We start from the raw sequence: 20,743 nt of genomic DNA, 5'->3' as shown, positions 1-20,743 counted from the left end.
AAACACCCGGGGGGGGGGCTCGAAGGGGGCGGGACCCCCCCCCCCCCCCCCCCCCCGGGCGAAAAAAGCAAGACTCTGTCTAAAAAAAAAAAAAAAAAAAAAAAAAAAGACTAGGTTCTCTCAAAAACTAATCAAAGGAATTTATCTTGTGGAGAAAGAAAAGTTGTATAGAAATAGCTGGAAGTATGTTCACAGCATTACTTATTATAAAAAATGGAAATTAGTGTCCAAAAATAAAGCTATGGTTCAATGGTATATATGTAAAATGGTATATTATGTGGCCACAGGGAAAGATATTTACCATATTTCATGGTATGAGAAAAATCAAGTTTACAAAATAGCATACATGGTATGATTCCATTTTTTTAATTTAAAAAAATTAAGGATTTATAGAAGTCATACACTGATATATACCCACAGAAAGGAGAATGGAAAACTTAACACCAGTAGCAGTTTTTGCTGGCCTTTCTTCTTTCTGGCTTTTATTTTTCAAAAATTCTACAATAAATATAAACTTATATAATCATTTTGTTACAGTACATGTATTGGTATAAAAGGAAAAAATATCTGCATTAGGATCACCACTCAATATCTCATACAGACTACTGTCTGTCATAAGTATAACAGAAACAGCATTTAGGAACTGACATGCCTATATTCTATTTCTAAATTAATGTTTTAGGTAAAATGATTTTACCTTGATTAAAAACTTTTGACAATAACAATTTCACATGTTTTCAAAGCTACAAAAGGGAAGAGTCTTATTCCTGACTTTTTATAATAAACATTAGTGAAGCAATCGTAACCTACATTTTTAAAAAATCTTAGTTAATAAAACAACTACATATAATAAAGACTATATGGCAAAACAAAAAAAAAAGAACTAAAAACTACACAGATCATGGGGGAAAAGTACAACATAACCTTAAATTTATAGCATGATGAAGACCATGTTTAAAAAACAAAAGAACTAGGAAAAAATACACCGAAATGTTAGAGGGGTAGTTCGGTGTGGTAGGAAATGTGGGCCATCCCCTTCCATCTACTAAAATTTCCTAGGAGTATACATTACTTCCACCATTAGGAGTATAGTCGTGGGAGAGAATGAACAAAAAGAAGAATCATACAAACCTGTGGTGCTCTAGGAGTATCCAATGCTAATTCAGGTAGATCTTTCAACAATTTATCAAATGATTTTTCCACATCACTTGTGCTCATTACTGTCCCACAAAGGTCAGAAAGAAGCTTAGATGTCATCTCTCTATGACTAGCCTTCCCCTCCAATGCTAAGGACACTGCCAACACCGGTACTCCACTTTTCATTTCACCAAGATTTAAATCTCTTAACATTTCCTGTTCAAAAAAATAATTTAAAAACATTTTTAACGTGTATCACTACCTACAGTTCAATAAAATTTTATTTTTGAAAAATCAAGCTTTTATCTGTTATGTCTTTACCTCTCACTCTTTGGAAATAATCAAAAGAGATAGACACCTTTTTTCCCTGTGCATAAATTAGACATTGATCCACTTTGTCAAGCTTTAACTGCCTTAACATCGCTAAATTCAAAAATGTGAAATACATTTGAAATACTGTCATGGGTCACTTAACGACATGGATACATTCTGAGAAATTCACCATTTAGGTGATTTCATCAGTGTGCAATCATTATAGAGTGTACTTACACAAACCTAAATGGCATAGCCTACATGTAGGCTATATGGTATAACCTATTGCTCCTGGGCTACAAACCTGTATAGTATGTTACTATACTGAATACTGTAGACAACTATAACACAATGGTTACCTATCTAAACACAGAAAAGATATAGTAAAGAGTATTATTTGAGACCACAGGTATATATGCAGTCTGTCATGGAAACATCATTATGCAGCTCATGGCTAGTTCATTAAACTACATAATATTGCTAAGATTGGTATTAGGAGTAACTAACCTGCCTTACAATCTATTATTTCTATAAATACTGTTTTATGAGAATTTGTGGAGAAATTCATTTTACATTATCATAAGCTATTTATATTCTACTTTTCTTCAAAGCCTTCTCTTGAAATAAAAATTCACGGCCGGGCGCGGTGGCTCAAGCCTGTAATCCCAGCACTTTGGGAGGCCGAGACGGGCGGATCACGAGGTCAGGAGATCGAGACCATCCTGGCTAACACAGTGAAACCCCGTCTCTACTAAAAATACAAAAACTTAGCCGGGCGAGGTGGCGGGCGCCTGTAGTCCCAGCTAGTCGGGAGGCTGAGGCAGGAGAATGGCGTAAACCCGGGAGGCGGAGCTTGCAGTGAGCTGAGATCCAGCCACTGCACTCCAGCCTGGGTGATAGAGCGAGACTCCGTCTCAAAAAAAAAAAAAAAAAAAAAAAAAAGAAATAAAAATTCACTTTACACTTCTGTATCAAGTTTAAAATTAGATCTTAAACAACTGTTTTTAAATGGGATTATTGGTTTAAAATTCTGGGGTAAATTTAAAATTTCCTATTAGAAATATAATAGCTGCAGCTAATACTTATTGACTAATGTATCAGGCATTATAATAGCCTCTTTATTTATATTATCTTATTTAATACTCAAATAGCCCTTTGAGTATTAAATTATCATACCTATCATACTCAAAGCAGAGAGGGCACACAGCTGGAGTAGCCAAACTGAAAGCGGAATAAAGGTAGTCTGACTCTAGAAGCTAAGTTCTAATTCAGTTAGAGTGCCCTCCTCTTTAATGAAAGTTTTCTTAGAATCTTTAAATCATGATACACTACTAAGAGAGTGCCAGAACTATTTCACAGCCACCTAACTGGTGTCCTTGTTAGTAATCTCTTCTCACTCACTACAGTTCATCTTCACTGACTGCACTTTAACAACTAATCCATTACCCTCAAACACGATACTCCTCTTTCCTGGAAAACTATCTTAACTGGCGAACTCCTCACCATCCTTCAGAACAGCAGAGAATCATCTCTACTATTACTCTCTATTTTATGCTTTCCAAACCTACTCAGTTAATAGATATGTAGTATACAGATGGTCTTATGCGAGGTAGATAACAAGATTTCAACAGTCCCTGCCCTCACAGACTCATGGAAACTTTTCCTCTATAACAGAATGTTTCACATACTTTAATAATCTGTTTACATATAATTTCTTTCACTTGACTGGGCTTCAAAAGGGCAAGAATCACCTATTACAAATTCCTCCAGATGGTATGCACAGAACAAATATTTGTCTTATATTCAAATCCTACAAATCCAAAGATAACAAACCTCACAGTACCAGACAAATCATAAAAGTCTAGTCTAAATTTTAAGAATCTAAATGATCAAAGTCTTCTAAGGGTTACAATTATATTACTTTAATTCAATAATCCTAACTGACCAATAGTTTTATTTTATCCTAAATTTACTTTATGAACAATTCATAATTATTCTCATGGTTTCTAATTCTTTTTCAAATCTTTATTATTTGTGGGTTTTTTTTTTTGGACAAAGTACAAAGAAATTTTATCCTACTTCTGAACATACTTGAAATAAATGTCAAAAAAATGAAACTATGTCAGGCATTCTTGTCTGAGGTCCCTGAAGAGGTTTCAGGGGGGTCTATAAGTGCCCTCAAACTGCTAAAATTATATCTTATAAATTATAAAAACAGATTTTATAAATTCATATACATTACAAATTATCATTATAAAAATTATTAAAATATTGTCATTTTTCAGAGAAGAAAATGGCACATAGCTCTCATCACATCCCAAATATATAACTATTTTAATGTAATGAGATTTTATTCCATTTCTTAGAAACTCACTTATGCAAAAGAAAATGATTAAATTTATTCAGTGACCCAAGATCATTCTAGATGTATTTTGCTTATAAAAGATGTCTTCTCTCCTATATTAAATAAATTACACTTGCAACTTTAAACCTACCGCAACTTCATTAGTATCTCCATGCTCAAAATATTCCTGTATGATTGGTGTTAAAGTCTTCTCAAATGCCCTTTCATCCAAAGGCAAAACTACAGTTTCATAAACACAGTTCTCCTGTGAGGGGAAAAGGGAGTAAGAGTTATAAAAAACAAAATGCAAATAAACAAATGAAATTGTTGTATAATTTTATATTCTAAGTAGTTAATAATGCCCACTTAGCACAAGACAAAGACATGCTACATACATTCATCACATAAAAACAGAATCTAGGCCAGGCAAGGAGACTCACACCTACAATCCCAACACTTTGGGAAGCAAAAGCAGGAGGTTCACTTGAGGCCAGGAGTTCAATACTAGCCTGGGCAACATAGCAAAACCCTGTCTCTACAAAAAAATTTTAAAAATTAGCCAGGCATGGTAGCCTGCACCTGTAGTCCTAGCTACTCAGGAAGCTGAGGCAGAAGGCTCTCTTAAGCCCAAGAGTTTGAGGCTGCAGTGAGCTATAATTAATTCATCACTGCACTCCAGCATGGACAACAAAGCTAGAAAATAGTAATAAAATAATAATAAAAATAGTAGAATGTGTATGTCACTGCTCTTTTACAAAATCAGAATAAGCCAATATATAGATTAGAGCCATTAACCATAGCAAATACATAATTTGCTCCCAACCCCCATGTCTTAATTTTTTCTCTCAAAATTTTTATGTCTCTCTCAAAACCAATCTTTCGGTAACCAAAAAGCTTCATGATGGCTTCCTATCATATATGGTATTTTAGTTAAAACTTCACTTTTAGAAAAAATGAAGCAGAAACCAAAGCCTTCACAATTAGCATTATTATAATAAAAAGTATAACACAAAGATCAAGGTTGTAGTGACAGAAAAAAATCTCTAAGGAAAAAAGCACTGTTCAATTGAAATTTCAAAAAGAAGATTAACATACATCATCGAACCACTCCTCTCTCCCCATGCAAAACAAGCTCTGAAATGTAGTGCCCCCCCTTATCTACAGGGTGTATGTTCCAAGCCCTGTCAGAGGATGCCTGAAACCACAGATAGTACCAAACCCAATAAATACTGTTTTTTCAATCTGATAACCTAGACAGCTACCATGTGACGAATGCACGAGTAGTGTATACATTGCAGATACACACTGGACAACGGAATGGCTCACATCCTAGGCAGGATGAGGTGGATGAAGCTGGACAGCGGGAGATCTCATCACACTACTCAGAATGGCATGCAATTTAAAACTTATGAATTACTTCTGAAAGTTTCCAATCAGTATTTTCAAACCACATTGGACCATGGGTAACTGAAACTGCGGAAAGTGAAACCACGGATAAGAGGGGACTGCTATATTTGCAACCTGTGACTGGCTTCAGCCTAAAAACATATACTTGAAAGATTAAGACATTTTTAGCAAAGATTCTACAGTACTTGAATCCTACTAGTTTCATATTTTTCATATTCTCTTAGAAATATTTCCATGTCCAACTATTACTTAAAACAGTTAAATACATACATACAACACACAATAAAAACAATGTAACATATACTCTTAACATTTTCCTGTCAAAAATTTCCATCACCGTGTCTTACCTTATGCAAAGACATGATTTTCAAAAAACATAATCAAAATGTTTGGGATTTGCTTCAAAATAATCCAAAACAGGGTAGGGCAAACAGGCCAAGAGAAGACAGAGAGTAAATGGAATGAAACAAGACTGCCTATGAGTTTGTAATTATTTAAGTTTGTAAAGCTAAGGGAAGAGTACAAGCAGATTATACTATTCTACTTTAAAATTTCCATTAAAAAATATTAAAAATTCACTACACAATCTTATTAAAAATTTACATTTTCAGCATTATCCCTAAAAGATGCACATCCCCAAAACAAAATTTATTATATAGTTACCATTCTAAACGGTAATATTTAAAAGCAACCTAGTATCTCTAACTCATACTATTCAAAAGAAGATATTCTCAATTATCATTACTATAGAAACAAACTATATTAACAGAATTTACTGAAAAATGGTCAACTTAATAATCCTAAGTGAATTTGTAAAGAGCTATTTTTGACTCACTACGGAAACCAAGTGAAAGTTATGCATATATTACTGTCAGTTTACTTGGTTTCCTAATCCAAAACATATATACATATGATTTGACACATGTATGAGTAAACTACAAACATGAAGTCAAAAAAGTTCATAAACATTTTAAATCTTATGAAAAAGCAAAGCACTGATACCTGGTCATCATCATAGTTAGGATCTTTCACATCTACCTCCTCCACATCATACACCTGTCCAGGTGTACCCCAGACACCTTTGCCTCCTGCACCACCTGAAAAAGTTTAGAATTGAGAAAGAAAAAACATAAAATTCATCAATTTGTTGAAATCTAAAATAATCCTAAATGTTCCGATGTTAAATAACAGCTAAAAAAAAATTGTATTTAATGTCTATGTTAGTTTTTTTTCCAGTTTTCTTTCCCTATTGGTTTCCTTTTTGTTCAGACCACTCTTTCAATATTTCTGAAAACATTAAGTTCAAATAGCTTATGAAGTTAAAAACTAAAAAAGCAGATACTTTAAAATAAAAGCAAAAACAAATAAGGATAAAAAATAGCTATACTGAGGACCTGAAAGGGGATGATATTGCAGCTGAGCTCTAAATTTTATTCGACATTTCTTTGGGACCAAGACAAAAAGAAACATGCTGGGCCAGTAAAGCGTAGCATAGAAAACTCAACAAGTGAAAAATTATTTAACAAAAAAGGACAGTAACCACCATAAAATATTTTAAAGTCAAATACAGTACTCTTTAAATATAAAAGTACACATTAAACCACACTATTAAGCAATATATTACAAATATAGAAAACAATACTAATTGCTTTTAAGCATTAACAGCCCTGAAAATTCTATTTTCTAAATACAAAACAACCAATAGAAGCTTAACAATTCCAATTTTCGAAGTTGCTTTTCTACATCAACTTACTGAAATGTTTTAAGGACCAATGCACTACATTATTTTTTAAAGAACCTTTACAATGTCACCAACATTTCTGTTTTTGGAGGGTTTTGTTTTGTACCAACTATATCCTTGCCATCAGACCAAAACAGAATCTGATAACCAGGTTTCATTTTGATATAAACCATGATTGCAGAGCCATTCAACAAAAATAATTTTTGACATCACAAAAACATTTTACAAGAAACCTATGCTATAAATTGAAGTTCCCACCATTCAAAAGATGATGAAATCATCAGAAAACTCTTAATCAACAAATATTTGTCTATGACGTGCGAGTCACTATTTCAGGTACTAGAGATACAGCAGTGAAACAGACCAATGCACTACAGAACCCAAAATAAAGAGCTAATGAGAACTCACAACCAGATCTCGGAAAACATTAAAATTCAGATCCAGATGTTATCAATCAAATTTATGTTTACTAGTAGTAGTAATGGACATAATTATATTAAATAAGTATGATGGATTTCTGACTCCTTTCAAACTTAGAGAACATATGCAAAACTCGTTAACAGTGAAAAACATCAGTGCATATTTTGCTGGAAATAAACCGTTAACATTTTGCTAAAGAAAATTAAATCTACTCAAACAAGAAAAAAGATCAACCTAAAGAAAAAGTGAGATGGTCCTCACCTTATTACTAAGTAAAAATATATACAAACTGTAAAGCCTCTTATTATCACTGTTTGAATTTCTCTCATTCCTAGAACAAGGAAATTGTAGTACAAGAACCAGACAATTTTTTTCCACTTGTTTATCTTCCATTTGTTGGACATGATATATACCAACCTTTCTTTGGTAGTCCCCTTCCTTTCCCAGATCTGGATCGCCTATCCAGCAACCTTCCCTTTGGACTGGTTGGCACAGTTACTCCACTTCTAAGGGCGTCACTCCCATTGTCGCTGACCGAATCGCCTCTGCCAGAGTCCCGGGATGAGTTTTTCCTTAGCCGCCTTTTTGCCTTGGCATTAATTCTAGCTTCATTAATGGAGGATGCTGAAATCCAATTTCCATTTATTTCATTCTTTATTTCCTCAGTCCCAGTGTTTTCTTCATCACCAGAAAAGAGACAGTCACTTAAATTATCAGGATCTTAAAGAGAAAAATGAAGAAAGAAAATTCTAAGTATTTTAAGTATCTACTGTTTTACAGACATAGTGGTAAGTTAGATTAGGTTGAATCACATGACACGACCATTTTTGCGGGTAAATTACAGTCGCATATTGGGAATTTCATCTACTTCAATCTAATAAACAACAACTAAATAAGATTATTTTTCACATTATCAAGGAAAGTAAACCAAGGCACTGAATTTTAACAAAGTTTACCAAAAGAAGCATGTTATTTCACGTGTTTAGATCATAAAATTTATGCTAACAGCAACACCAAATATAAAACCCTTAGACTTTTATGAGCTAAGAGAGTTAAGCAATTGGAGATATTAAGAAAAGACAAAGCATCTTGAGAAGAGACACAAACTAATATTTATAGAATGCCTACTATTATTTATCAGGCATTGTACTAGACACTCTATCATTTATTTATGCACAAGTTTGGCAGTTAGTTATTATAACATTGAGGACAGATAAGGAAACTAAGGCTGAGAATGTTTAAATGATTTGCCAAACATCCCGTAACTAGGTATAAATACTTAAGATCTATTAGTAATCCAGAAAAGAACGAAAGGAATTCAGCAAACAATCCATATGATTGTTAAGCTGAACTGCTGATGCTTTACTGCCTCAAGATAAAGTTTGCTTTCAAGAAAAGCCATCATCTCAAAGTCCTAATTCATCTCCCTAAACTGTTCTCATATTACTTACCATCCTGAAAATCTTCCAGCCTATATAAAATTGATTCTTCTAAAAGAGATCAACATACTGGAGTTTCCAGTGGTTCCCCTACTTAGAATGTCACCTTCATTGTTATTTTCAGTTATCAAAATCCTTTAGGATATAGCCCAAGTCTTACTCCCTCCATTAAAACTTCCCTTACAACTCTAGCTACAGTAACACTAATTGCTCACATACTATTCATTCAACACGTCATGGAAATCACTTTCTTTTTATATAACAGTCTTTTTCTTCCAACTAAGTCATACGCTTCAAATGAGAAACCACAACTAGACTGTATGTCCTTCTCTGCATCCCCATCACCTAGCAGAGTGTCCTTCATACTCAAATTCCATGGAGATCAAGTGGAGGCACTTGACTTTGCCCTGAAAGCTCTTTAAGTCAGAAAGGTTACTGAATTAGCTACCACTGGGCCAGAGTTTTGTTCATTATTGTTAACTCAAATCAGAGCTGAATCACTCAAATCATTTTCTATATGCCTAAAGATAATTATAACATGTCAGGTCTATGTGCATGGACTCTAACGTTTTAAGATATATTCAAACCAAAAATTTTCATCAACCTATAAAAAGCCTACATGTGTTTAAATCTTTACAATTCTTGACACACTTAGGAAGGTGGGAATGTTTTATTTTTAACAAAATCATCTATTAGAGCCAAATTATTTCACTAGTCTCCTAAGTAGTCTCCCTGCCTCCAGTCTTCAAACTATACTGAATGAAGACTGATTTTCTCATGCATGCCCTCACTGAAGATCCTTTAAAAGTAATCCCATTATGTCACAAAAAATGTAAACTCTTTTTTTTTTTTTTGAGACGGAGTCTCGCTCTGTCGCCCAGGCTGGAGTGCAGTGGCGCAATCTCAGCTCACTGCAAGCTCCACCTCCCAGGTTCACGCCATGCTCCTGCCTCACCCTCCCAAGTAGCTGGGACTACAGGCTCCCGCCACCACGCCCGGCTGATTTTTTTGTGTTGTTAGCAGAGACAGGGTTTCACTGTGTTAGCCGGGATGGTCTTGATCTCCTGACCTCGTGATCCGCCCGCCTCGGTCTCCCAAAGTGCTGGGATTACAGGCGTGAGCCACTGCACCCAGGCAAAATGTAAACTCTTTACCTTGTAACTTGATCTTGCCCTTGCTTACCTCACCAGAATCACTGCTAACTACTCCCACACTAAAATTGTCAGAGCTTAAGTTAGATATCATAGGAAGGAGATGGGAGGGATTCATTTGGCAGAAGAATATTGAGTATATTACAAAAAGAGGTATAAAGTGGGAAACCACTAAGAAAATGTTTCAGTAATTCAGTCACAAGCTAACTGGTAAAGAGCAAGGGTAGTAACTGTGGGAAAATAATAATGTCATACTTTTAAAGAAAATAATAAAGGCTTTTAAGCAGAATGTATCTACGATTAAAGAGAAGTGGAACAATGCCTTAAAAGTTTTCGAACTGGTGAGAAGCCAGTGTTAGGATGGTGTGTTTGGGACATCATCACAACCATCAGCAGTAATTACAGTCTTAATGGAAGCAGCCGTAGTACTGTTTCTTTCATCATTACCACTACTATTGTCAACTATTAGATTCCAGGTTCCACACTACATGGTACCTATTAGATACCAGGTTCTATGCTAGGCACTTTACATATGTGGTCTATAAGCCTCAAAAGCTGTAGAAAGAAACTGTTTATCCTCATTTTACAGAAGGAACGTGTTTCACAAGAAGTTACATATCTAGAAAGGATTATGGCTAGGATTCAAACCCACATTTTTAATCCCATATGACTATAACTACAGAAAATACAAAACTGGAATACAGCAGAGTATTGACAGCTAAAGAAACAGAGATGGACAAGGGAGTGAAAGTAAAGAGAGATAAACAAAAATGATTAAGTAGAAGGGACAGAAAGACCAGGATCAGATAAATTAGATGACATTTTCATGTAAGAGTGGATGGTTGAGAAAAACATTAAATATCTACCTGTAACATAGTGCTTTCATCATTGCACTATTAAGGTGAACCACAAAACTAGTCCAGAAGACACAGGACTCAGAACTATAATAAAATGTCTTAAACTGTCCCTTGGAGTATTCAATTTAAATGTATCTATTTCCCATAATCAAGTTTTCTTTTCTTCAACCATTTTAATATTCTTTCAAGTATGTTTATGTCTCTGCAGCAGTAAACATTCTCTCTCAGTATAATTTATATATTTGACCTTATAATTTTTAACCCATGTTTATATTAATTGCTTTATATTTTGTTATTCATACTAACCTAAGTGTTGGAGTTCCATAGCCCCTATTGAGCTGACTTTAAGAAAACCAAAATTAAAATGATAACCTGAGTACAGAATGTGATGACTTCAAAATTGTTTCCTATTGTGTACTAATTCCCTCTTTCTGAATTCTGACATCTCAATAGTAACCACTCTAATTGTATATGACCACAGCACCCGAAAATCACATTTTCAATTACTGGTGTCCAATGAGTGGCATAATTAGAATATTACCACATTTTCATGTATTACATACCTAGTATGTGCTTCACAGACTTAACACACATATACAGTATCTCACTAAATCCTAATTATAAATCTATACAGAGGGTGTTTATATCCCAATTTTATACACTAGGAAACTGAAGGTCAGAATAAATAACCTACTTCCTCCAAGTAAAAGAGTAAGAGTGTGACTTGGATTGCTATAGAAAGAATTTACTACAAAGAGGGTCTGTCTTACACCTATCCAAATATTGAAGAACAAGTTTTTTATTTTAAGGCAGTGCTGGACAGAAGCACCAAGAACAGGGTTAAAACTAGGTCTTATTGTAGTTAGGAACAAAAAGTATACATTTTAAAGCTATGTTTCTATTTCTGATAGAAATAGAATGCAAGTTACATAAGAAATTTTAAATTTTCCAGTAACCACATTAAAAAGTAAAACCAGGTGAAATTAATTCAAATAAATTTTATGTAATCTAATATAACCATAATATCATCTCAACATGCAAGCAATGTAAAAAATTATTGAGATAGTTGACCTTCATCTCAACTCAGAGTAGCCACATTTCAAGTACTCAACAAACACATGTGGCGAAGCGCAGTGGTGCACACGCCTGTAATCCAGCTACTGAGGAGGCTGAAGAGGGAGGATCACTTGAGCCCAGGAGTAATAATAACCACATGTAGCTAGTGGTTACCATACGGGACAGTGCAGAAAAGTAGCAATTACCTATATGTAAAATATATTCTTAAACTCTATTACCATCCCCATCTCAATTAAGTAGGTGTATATTACCCATTTATAACCCTAAAGCATACTCATACAGCTTCTGTACATAGCAGCACAGAAATGATCATTAATTACATAAAAATTTTTTCAATTTTTTACACTTTAAAAAGATCTGTAAATAAACAATGGTAAAGAAGCTTCAAATTCAACATGTTTGTTCAGATCAAAGAAAACTATGTATGTTGTAAACAATAGTGAGTTGTCATTGAAGAAATAAAGATGTAGTAATGAAATACACTTAAAATGACAGAAAATACACAGCTTTCAATATTAATAAAATTATAAGGCAAAGAATTATCTAAAGTATACCAATATGAACTGTTCTCACTATTCAGATATTATACAATTCTAATTACCTTTTTGGGGAGATGATTTTGAAAACTATAAATACATTTTAAATCGTCTTGAGCTACTCACATTTGGTCATCTATTCCACAAAACTTTGTTCATTTTTATGATAACAACATACTATTGAAGCACCATGGAGAATTAGGGAAAATACCCTAGGTAATTCAGAATATAAAAATTATTCGTTAAGAAAGATATCAAAAGATACCAGTAAGTTAATATTACAGAAATCACTAACTAGCCCATGTGAAAATAAGCAGGCTCACTATTCTTCTCTATTCTGTACTACATAATGCAGGATAGGAATGTGTGGAATGTGAAAGGATACACAGAAAAATAGGACGTGTAATGAATTCCCATGAAAATAAAAATCACAAACCTGACTTTAAAAATAATATAGCCTGTTTTCTTATAGCATGAATAAAGCAGTATTTAAAGATAGTTTTTCTATCATGTTTTTATAAAATATGGAATGGTCTGAAGCTTACTCACAACATAGTCAAGGTTCAAGATATTCAGCCCGGGCAACATAGTGAAATTCTCTCTCTACAAAAAATAAAAAATTAGCCTGGTGTGGTGGCACATGCCTGTTGTCCCAGCTGCTGAGGAGGCTGAGATAGGGGAGGATCTCTTAAGCCTAGGAAAGTGGAAACTGCAGCGAGCCATGATCACACCACTGCACTACAACCTGGGTGACAGAGCAAGATCTTATCCCAAGACGAAGAAAAAAAGAAAAAAAAAAAAAGGAAATTCTTACTTACCTGCAGGGTTTACATTCAGTATCTGCTCACTTTCTACATCCATTTTTCCTTAATTTCACTTGCACTGATTAAACAAATTACCAAATGGAAGTCTTCCTTCAGAATCTGTTTTTTTAAAACAAAAAAAGAAAGCTTCAACATCTTTTAAACTGATGTAATTAAGCTGAATTAAACTTACTTAAGCACACTGTAAAAACAAACAACAAAAAACATAATTCCATTAAATAAAAGAGTTCACTTTACTTTCAAAGACAACTTACCCTAATTAACATTTGGTTCCAATCTTCTTGATAAATTTATCTAAGTCAAAAAAAATTCCAGATTTCAGTATGTGCCAAAGCACCCCTTTAATTGGAATTAAAAGATATGTTTGCGATATGTGTCAAGTTAAAAAAAATACACACATCCAAATCTTTTAGGAATACCAAGCCTCAAAATTAATCTGATGTACATATATAGGAATATAAATACTGGATAGTTCCCTACCAATGAATTATGAGAACTACTCCAAAATAAAAACAACACAGTTTTAGTTAATAAAGAATATCACATGACTGTGTTATTTTTCACATTACGGCATATCTGAAAGGCAGATATATCTGCCACTCATTACCTAGGTCTATAATTACCAGAATAAGACTTTGAGATTGGGAGAAACTTTTAAAATCAGCTTTTTTGATAATATTACTTATATGAGAAATCCATTTTTTAAAAATCTGATCATTTCAGAAAGGAGTAAGTACAACGAGATAAGCATCTCAGTATTTTAGGCCTCAGTTTCAAAATGGCTTAAAAATTATTAATCCTGGAAGGTTTGATGAAATCAGTTACCTTTTAGACAATTAACTTAGTGATACAGATCCAATGTTATATGAAAGAAATATCAAAATAGTTTTCAAAAAATATATTACCAGAAAAAGTGCAACCAAATTAAGATTTCAGAATCTCTCTAGAAGTATTTTTTAAATAGTGGTTTAGAGTACTTAAGTGTATGTTTAAGTCACATAGGTTGGATATAAGTCCTTCCAGTCATTTACAATCAGGCTGCTAGCAATGTGCTCTTCAGAGATATAAAATGCACAAATTAATGGAAATGCCTAATAATTACAGAAAAGCACATTTTTTTCCATATAACGTAACCTACTGTTAGATGTCATTTAAGGATAACAATGATATATGCAGAGCCTCCTGGGACTCAAAGGTGAAACTGACTTTTAAATTCCACATTATATACTATTATTTGCTAACACAAGTTTATAGCCCTTTTCTTCAGAAAAGGGTACTATTTTGCGAAGCAAAAACAAATGGACCTTGTGTTAAAATTGTAAGGTTTTTTTTGTTTTTTTTTTTTTTGAGATGCAGTCTTGCTCTGTTGCCCAGGCTGGAGTGCAGTGGTGTGATCTCTGGCTCACTGCAAGCTCCGCCTCCCAGGTTCACACCATTCTCCTGCCTCAGCCTCCTGAGTGGCTGGCACTACAGGTGCCCACCACTACGCCCGACTAATTTTTTGTATTCTTAGTAGAGATGGGGTTTCACCGTGTTAGCCAGGATGGTCTCGATCTCCTGACCTCATGATCCGCCCGCCTCGGCCTCCCAAAGTGCTGGGATTACAGGCGTGAGCCACTACCCGGCCTATAAGCTTCTTACTATGGCATAATCCTCAGACTAACATGCTATCATATTGCTTGGGAACTTAACAAAACGGTGAAATCATTCTCTAATTCTATTCAGAATAAAATAATGTGAATCTTTAAAATCACTTTTTAATACAACTCCTGCCAACTTTAGATATGAAAAAAAATCTTAAAAATATGTAGAGATTCATATAAATACATGAACAAAAATGATTCGCAAATCTAAACACTCAGCATCCTTCATGGCTGAAAAGGCTACATTCTGTTTTAATTCCATGCATGAATTACATATAGGAAAGGAATAAGGTCATATATGTTTCAGTTTTTTAGAGTTCCATTACAAAGTCTTTTTCATTCTTGATGAAAGCATAACCTTTGAGAGAATATTTTCTGCAGAGCCCAATAAGTGAAATGATTATAACTAATGTTTATAAAGCCCTTTACAATTCAAAAAGAATTGTACATGTATTATTTAATGTACCTTACAGAACAATCTTCAGGTAAGTATTCCACCTTACACACAACTAAACAGATTCAGAGAGGATAGGTGATATGTCCAACGACCGCCAGCTGCTTAGTGGAACAGCCAGGACGAGAATTCAGACCTTCCAAATCCAGTACTGTTTGCACAAGTTCAATCCAAGATTTTAATAACCCACAGGAAGATTATTTTCAAGGGTTACCAGAAGCTTATTAAAACAGACTTCTGCTGTTAAATCAAACTTTTAAATGCTGTTTTCCAAACACTAAAAATAATTATTTTAAACTATTATACAGAAGGCATTCCGTCAAACAAAGAAAACTGTCAGGAAATGACTATCATCTCTTTTATTAAGATAAAAACAAAGTTATCTTAATAGTCCTGTGTCGTTAGGCAATGATAACCTGATCAAGAACTCAAGTTATATTTGAGAGCAACAAACACGTTTTAAGAGTTTAGATAAGCATAAGACATGTTCTACGTTTTTCTTCTCTTTAAAGTAGTAGGATTTTTTCCAATTTATTTAACCACCCTTACTTGGCCCAAACAAGAAAATATAAAGCAAAAAATCCAAACCCTATTTCCTTCATACTAACCTACAAAAATGAATTTTCGATGAGAAAACTATACATACAAGTTAGAAGAAAAAGAAGGCTGACATTAAACACTGTCCTTTTCTTCAGTGTTGAGAAACAAGCAATCAGAAGTATTCAATTGCCAAAACATTCCCTAAGAGATAGACCCTCCACTCTCCCACGAAATATATATGTATTTCCTGAAATATACCTCATAAATTGCTCTGGCATTTTGGGGAGTCAAGCTTTGGCCATTTATTAACTAGGATTACTTGTATTCATTCTCCGGCTACAAACAGCTAATTAGCAACTTAAAACCAGCTAAAAGCATTCTACTACAGTAATGCAAAAGTGAGCACTACAGATAATATTCAAGTGGCATTTATTTTTGCAGTCCTAACAATTATTTTTCCTTTCACATTAGTACCACAGAAAAAGCCAATCAATTATAATTCAGACACTTACTGAAATATTAAGGTATTCAATAAGCCTATAATGAAGGAATATTAAGGGTATAAATGCCAGTAACTCCTTGCTTAAAAAGCACTTGGTGGTTTCCCAAAAAAAGTCACGTTATCAAAATCATAAAAATTAAAGTAAAAATACAAGTTAAAAAACAAGGGAAACCCTTTTTTGCCAGACATGTAGTCGCATTTCTGATCATCATTTGCAGACACTACACAGTCGCTGGCTATGTAGCGAGTTCTCACAAGGGGTAGGTGGGCGACATTGACGTCTGCAGACAGTTTTGAAGCTCTTGCAAAACTCCATGTACGTTACAGCATCAAACTGACAAATGCAGCAGACGGCATGCGTTTCACAGAAAGGGGGCTCCCTTCCCAGCTTTGTTTTCTCTGGGAGATTATATTTTACCTGAACTTTAAAAAAAGAGACCCTTTGCCGGAGGACTGGCTCGGCGAAGTTCGCGCGGGGCTCGGGCTGCGGGCACGTGTTCGCTTCCTAGGGCCCCCCCAGTGAGGCTAGCGCGCTGCCCCTCCCCACAGCGGCCGGGCCCTTTCTCCCGCAGCCGGCTCAGACCAGGACCCCCGAAGTCCCCAGCCCGGGTCGGCCCCCGGAAGGGGCTGAGCCGGGGCCAGGAACGGAGCTCCAGGATCACGCCGAGCAGGGGGGTGCATCTTCAGAGAATTCCCAGGGAGAGCAGGGGGCGGGGAGGGCGCGAATCTTCCTCACAGGATTTCAGTCCAGCCGGAAACACGCCTTCCAATCCCGGCCCCTGAATTCAACCTCCGCCAGAGGGGGAGGTGGGTTGAGGGAGACCTTCGAGGGCAAGCGCCCCGCGCGCCCCTCTCAGTGGGAAGAGGGCTCCGGGAGGGGGCGGGCCCGCGCCACCACGCTCCAGGCTGGGCCCAGAAAGAGGGAACCGGGCCGGCTGCCCGCAGTCCGGGGCGTTGGGGCGGGCGCGGCTGGACCTATGGGGCTACGAGGAGGCAGCCGGGGCCCCGCGCCGCTGGCCCGGACCTGACAGGGCCGCGGCCCCCACGCCCCCGCCCCCTCCCATCGTGCGGCTGCCTCCGAGGGGGGATAGGGAAGAGGGCGCAGTCTTCCCGAGCGTGTGAGCCGCGCCTACTGGTACTGACCCCTCCGGCCCCTGCCGCTGCTCGCCCAGGTCCCTGGTCAGCCGGCCCCGACCCCGCTCTTCTGGCTCTGCCGCCGCCTCGGAGAGTCTCTGGCCCCTCTCGCTCTGTTTGTTTTTGTTTTCTTCTACCCAGTAACACGGGGGCGAGAGGGCGGCGCTTATTGGCCAAGGCCGGGTGGTCGGCTGGCCAATCGTGGCGGTGGAGCCGGAGCTGAGGCGGAAAGGGGAGAGGAGTGAAACGTGGAAAGTTGGGGAGGGGCGCGGAGGGCGCATGCGCTTGTGGTTCCTGGGACTGGCTGGAGCGGGAGCGGAGCGGGAAGCTGGGGTGGGGGTGTGTTGGGAAGCGTGGTGAGATGGGAGCGTCGGGAAAAGGGCAGTGCTGGGGGATGGGAACGAGGATGAAGCTGCCTAGTCCCAGCTCACCCATTCTCCTCACAGGGCGTTCTGCAAACTGGGCAGAAGCACAGGTTTTGAGCTTCCTGACGTCGCTGCCTCCATTTCTAGACACTCCTTAGGCGAACACTCCAAGTGATCAGCCTGCCCGATTCCTCCTCCCTCTGGCCCCTGCTTTCTCCATGACTTCTAGTTTCTGCAGATCCCATGCTAACAAGTTTCTCTCAGCGAATCCCCTCAAACCTTTGAGATAGAAATAATTCCCATTTCACAGATATAAAACAGGCCCCAAAACTCTTTGAAGTCCCTTTGCTAATCATGACTCGCCAAGCCTCTGGCGTTCAAACGCACTAATTCCGGACTCCGGTGCTGGGAATCTCAGCCATGGCTACAATTTCTGTATTGAAACTTCCACCTCCCCTCGCTGTTCTCTCTGACTTTTCCTCTTGGCTGCATTCGTTTTGCCTGGTCCTGTCCTTATTCTTTCAACGTCACGGTCCCCTGAGGGTGATAACCAGAACCTTATGCTTCCTCTATGTTCCCAGGAGGGGACTTAGCCACTACCTCTCATAAGATTTTTCAGTTGTCTGATGGGCAGCACCTGAATGATTGCTTGGTCCCTCCAGAACCCAACTGCCTCATCCCGCACAGGCCAGCGCCTTCCCTTGGCTGCCCAGTCACCCTGCCTGGGAATCATCTCTAATGCTGCTATTTCTCTGCGCGCGCGCGCGCGCACACACACACACACACACACACACACACACACACAAAAACCTTCACTGGCTTCCCACTGCCTCTCTTGAGTGTCAGCGCCACGGTCGGTCGTTCAAGGCTCCACGATGTGACTTAAAGACTTCAAGCTGTGTCTCCACACATATCCCTATATGCCTCCTCAACCCCTGGTAATTCTTTATATATCACCTTGAAATGTCTCTCTTCTCATCTCCTATCTCTGCCTGGTGCAATCCTTCTGTGCCTCATGGCCCTCCCTAGTAGTTTTTTATTTTTTTGTTGTTGTTTTATTTAATTGAGGCAGGGGCTTGCCCTGTAGCCCAGGAGAATGCAGTGGCATGATCACAGCTCACTGCTGTCTCGACCTCCCTCAACCTCCCTGGTTCAAGCGATCCTCTCACCTCAGCCTCCTGAGTAACTGGGACTACAGGTGCCCCTCACTATGCCCAGCTAATTTTTGTATTTTCTGTATACAGGGGGTTTCATCATGTCGTCCAGGCTGGTCTTGAACTCCTGGGCTCAAGCAATCAGCCCACCTGAGCCTCCCAAAGCGTTGAGATTACAAGCGTGAGCCACCATTCCTGGACGCTGGTAGTTTTTCTGGAGCCTCGTGATTTGATATGATCTTCCTGCCCCTGGTTCTTCACCGTATTGGCTTCTCACACCTCCAGAGGCACTGATCACATTCTACCTGGCATTATTTTATCTGAGTCCCTGCCTAGCGCTTCTGCCCATTAGACTGTAACCTTGTTTAGGGAAAGACCTGTGTCTTACTCATCTGGGTTTTGTTGTTGTTGTTGAGACAGGGTATTGCCCTGTTGCCCAGGCTGGAGAGCAGTGGTGCAATCTCTGCGCACTGCAGCCTGGACCTATCGGGCTTAAGCCATCCTCCCACCTCAGCCTTCCAAGTAGCTGAGACTACAGGCGTGTGCCACCACACCCAGCTAGTTTTTTGTACTTTTAGTGGAGATGGGGTTTTGCCATGTTGCCCAGGCTTCTCTTGAATTCCTGAGCTCAAGGGATCTGCCTGCCTCGGCCTCCCCAAGTGCTGGGATTACAGGCGTGAGCCACTGTGCATGACCCACTCACCCGTTATTGTAGTACTTAAGATACCTTGTTCATTTATTGTGCCTGTGCAAAATACACCTTGATTTGAGTTTTACAAAGATTCTCAGCAGTTGGTGGTCATCCTCATCTCCTGGGCAGTGGCCTCCTGGCCTGGCCAGTATCTGAATTAGTCTCATAATTCATGTTCACTTTTTAAAATCAGAGCTTCCCAGACCTCGGTTTTGTTTTGTTTTTTTCCATTATCTGCAGCTGTCTCCTTTCCCCTCTCTCACCTATACTCTACTGATCAGTGACTGCTGGTCCTTTGTTACCATCCTTCTCTTTCTCCACATTTTTTCTCTTCTCATTCCTTTCAGTTCCCAACCCTTTCCTTCTTCCTCCCTGTCTTCCATTTAGTCATTCATTGAATGTACTTACTCAGCACCAATAGCATAATCAGGCTGTGTGGGATGAGCATCCCAAGATCTATGAGATAAGGAAAGAATGGAATATGATTACCAATTTTACAAAGCATCTAAAACAACCTGTTATGTTTTAGCAAATTGCCCCCAAAGGACCCATTAGGGAGGAAAATGTTCGTGTCCTTTTTGCATATTATCTCAAGCAGTACCCATGGTGGCTTGGGAGGGATCATGGGGATCCCAGAACCCACCTTTGAGAATGCTGCCATATTTGCGTGTGGTTGACAAGGTTGGGCCAGACACTCAGGAAATGGGGTTGTAGCCCTACCTCCCCCACTAACTTCCTGTAAGAACTTCAGTCCCTCTCAGGACCTTTTTCTTTACCAATAAAATTCAGAAATTGGGCTCAATCACTAATTCCCAAAGTATTTTCCAAAGAACACGAATTTTGTGGAACTTTGATATCATGCAAAAAAAAAAATGTGGGAGGGATTGTTCCATGGTCAAATGCTCTTGGAAATAACTCGTTTAAACAAAGATAAAACTGTTTCTTTACCCACAACTCTTCTCAGTGTTTTGTTTGTTTGTTTTTTGAGATGGAGTTTTGCTCTTGTCGCCCAGGC

At 37.9% G+C, this 20,743-nt stretch overlaps 1 protein-coding gene across 4 annotated transcripts in view; it reads right to left on the bottom strand.

Annotated features, from left to right (window-relative positions):
• Nucleotides 1-17,749, bottom strand: part of PDCD4 (programmed cell death 4) — a 29,204-nt gene extending 11,455 nt beyond the window's left edge. The window contains exons 1-7 of one of the 4 annotated variants that reach the window (XM_025397751.1): nucleotides 17,528-17,749; nucleotides 13,240-13,344; nucleotides 12,548-12,633; nucleotides 7,779-8,081; nucleotides 6,203-6,297; nucleotides 3,945-4,058; nucleotides 1,132-1,353 (exon numbers count right to left, since the gene is read on the bottom strand). In XM_025397751.1, the coding sequence (XP_025253536.1) occupies nucleotides 1,132-1,353; nucleotides 3,945-4,058; nucleotides 6,203-6,297; nucleotides 7,779-8,081; nucleotides 12,548-12,557 (744 nt within the window). In that variant the 5' untranslated portion in view covers nucleotides 12,558-12,633; nucleotides 13,240-13,344; nucleotides 17,528-17,749. Of the gene's footprint in view, nucleotides 1-1,131; nucleotides 1,354-3,944; nucleotides 4,059-6,202; nucleotides 6,298-7,778; nucleotides 8,082-12,547; nucleotides 12,634-13,239; nucleotides 13,345-13,499; nucleotides 13,540-17,527 lie in introns of all 4 variants that reach the window. The other 3 variants (XM_025397750.1, XM_025397749.1, XM_025397752.1) reach the window with 3 other exon arrangements.
• Between the last annotated feature and the right edge of the window lie 2,994 nt (nucleotides 17,750-20,743).

Source organism: Theropithecus gelada, chromosome 9 (assembly GCF_003255815.1).
Source record: "Theropithecus gelada isolate Dixy chromosome 9, Tgel_1.0, whole genome shotgun sequence".
Lineage (NCBI taxonomy): Eukaryota > Metazoa > Chordata > Mammalia > Primates > Cercopithecidae > Theropithecus > Theropithecus gelada.
The sequence above is the reverse complement of the archived record's forward strand: the minus strand, read 5'-3'. Positions and strand labels throughout refer to the sequence as shown.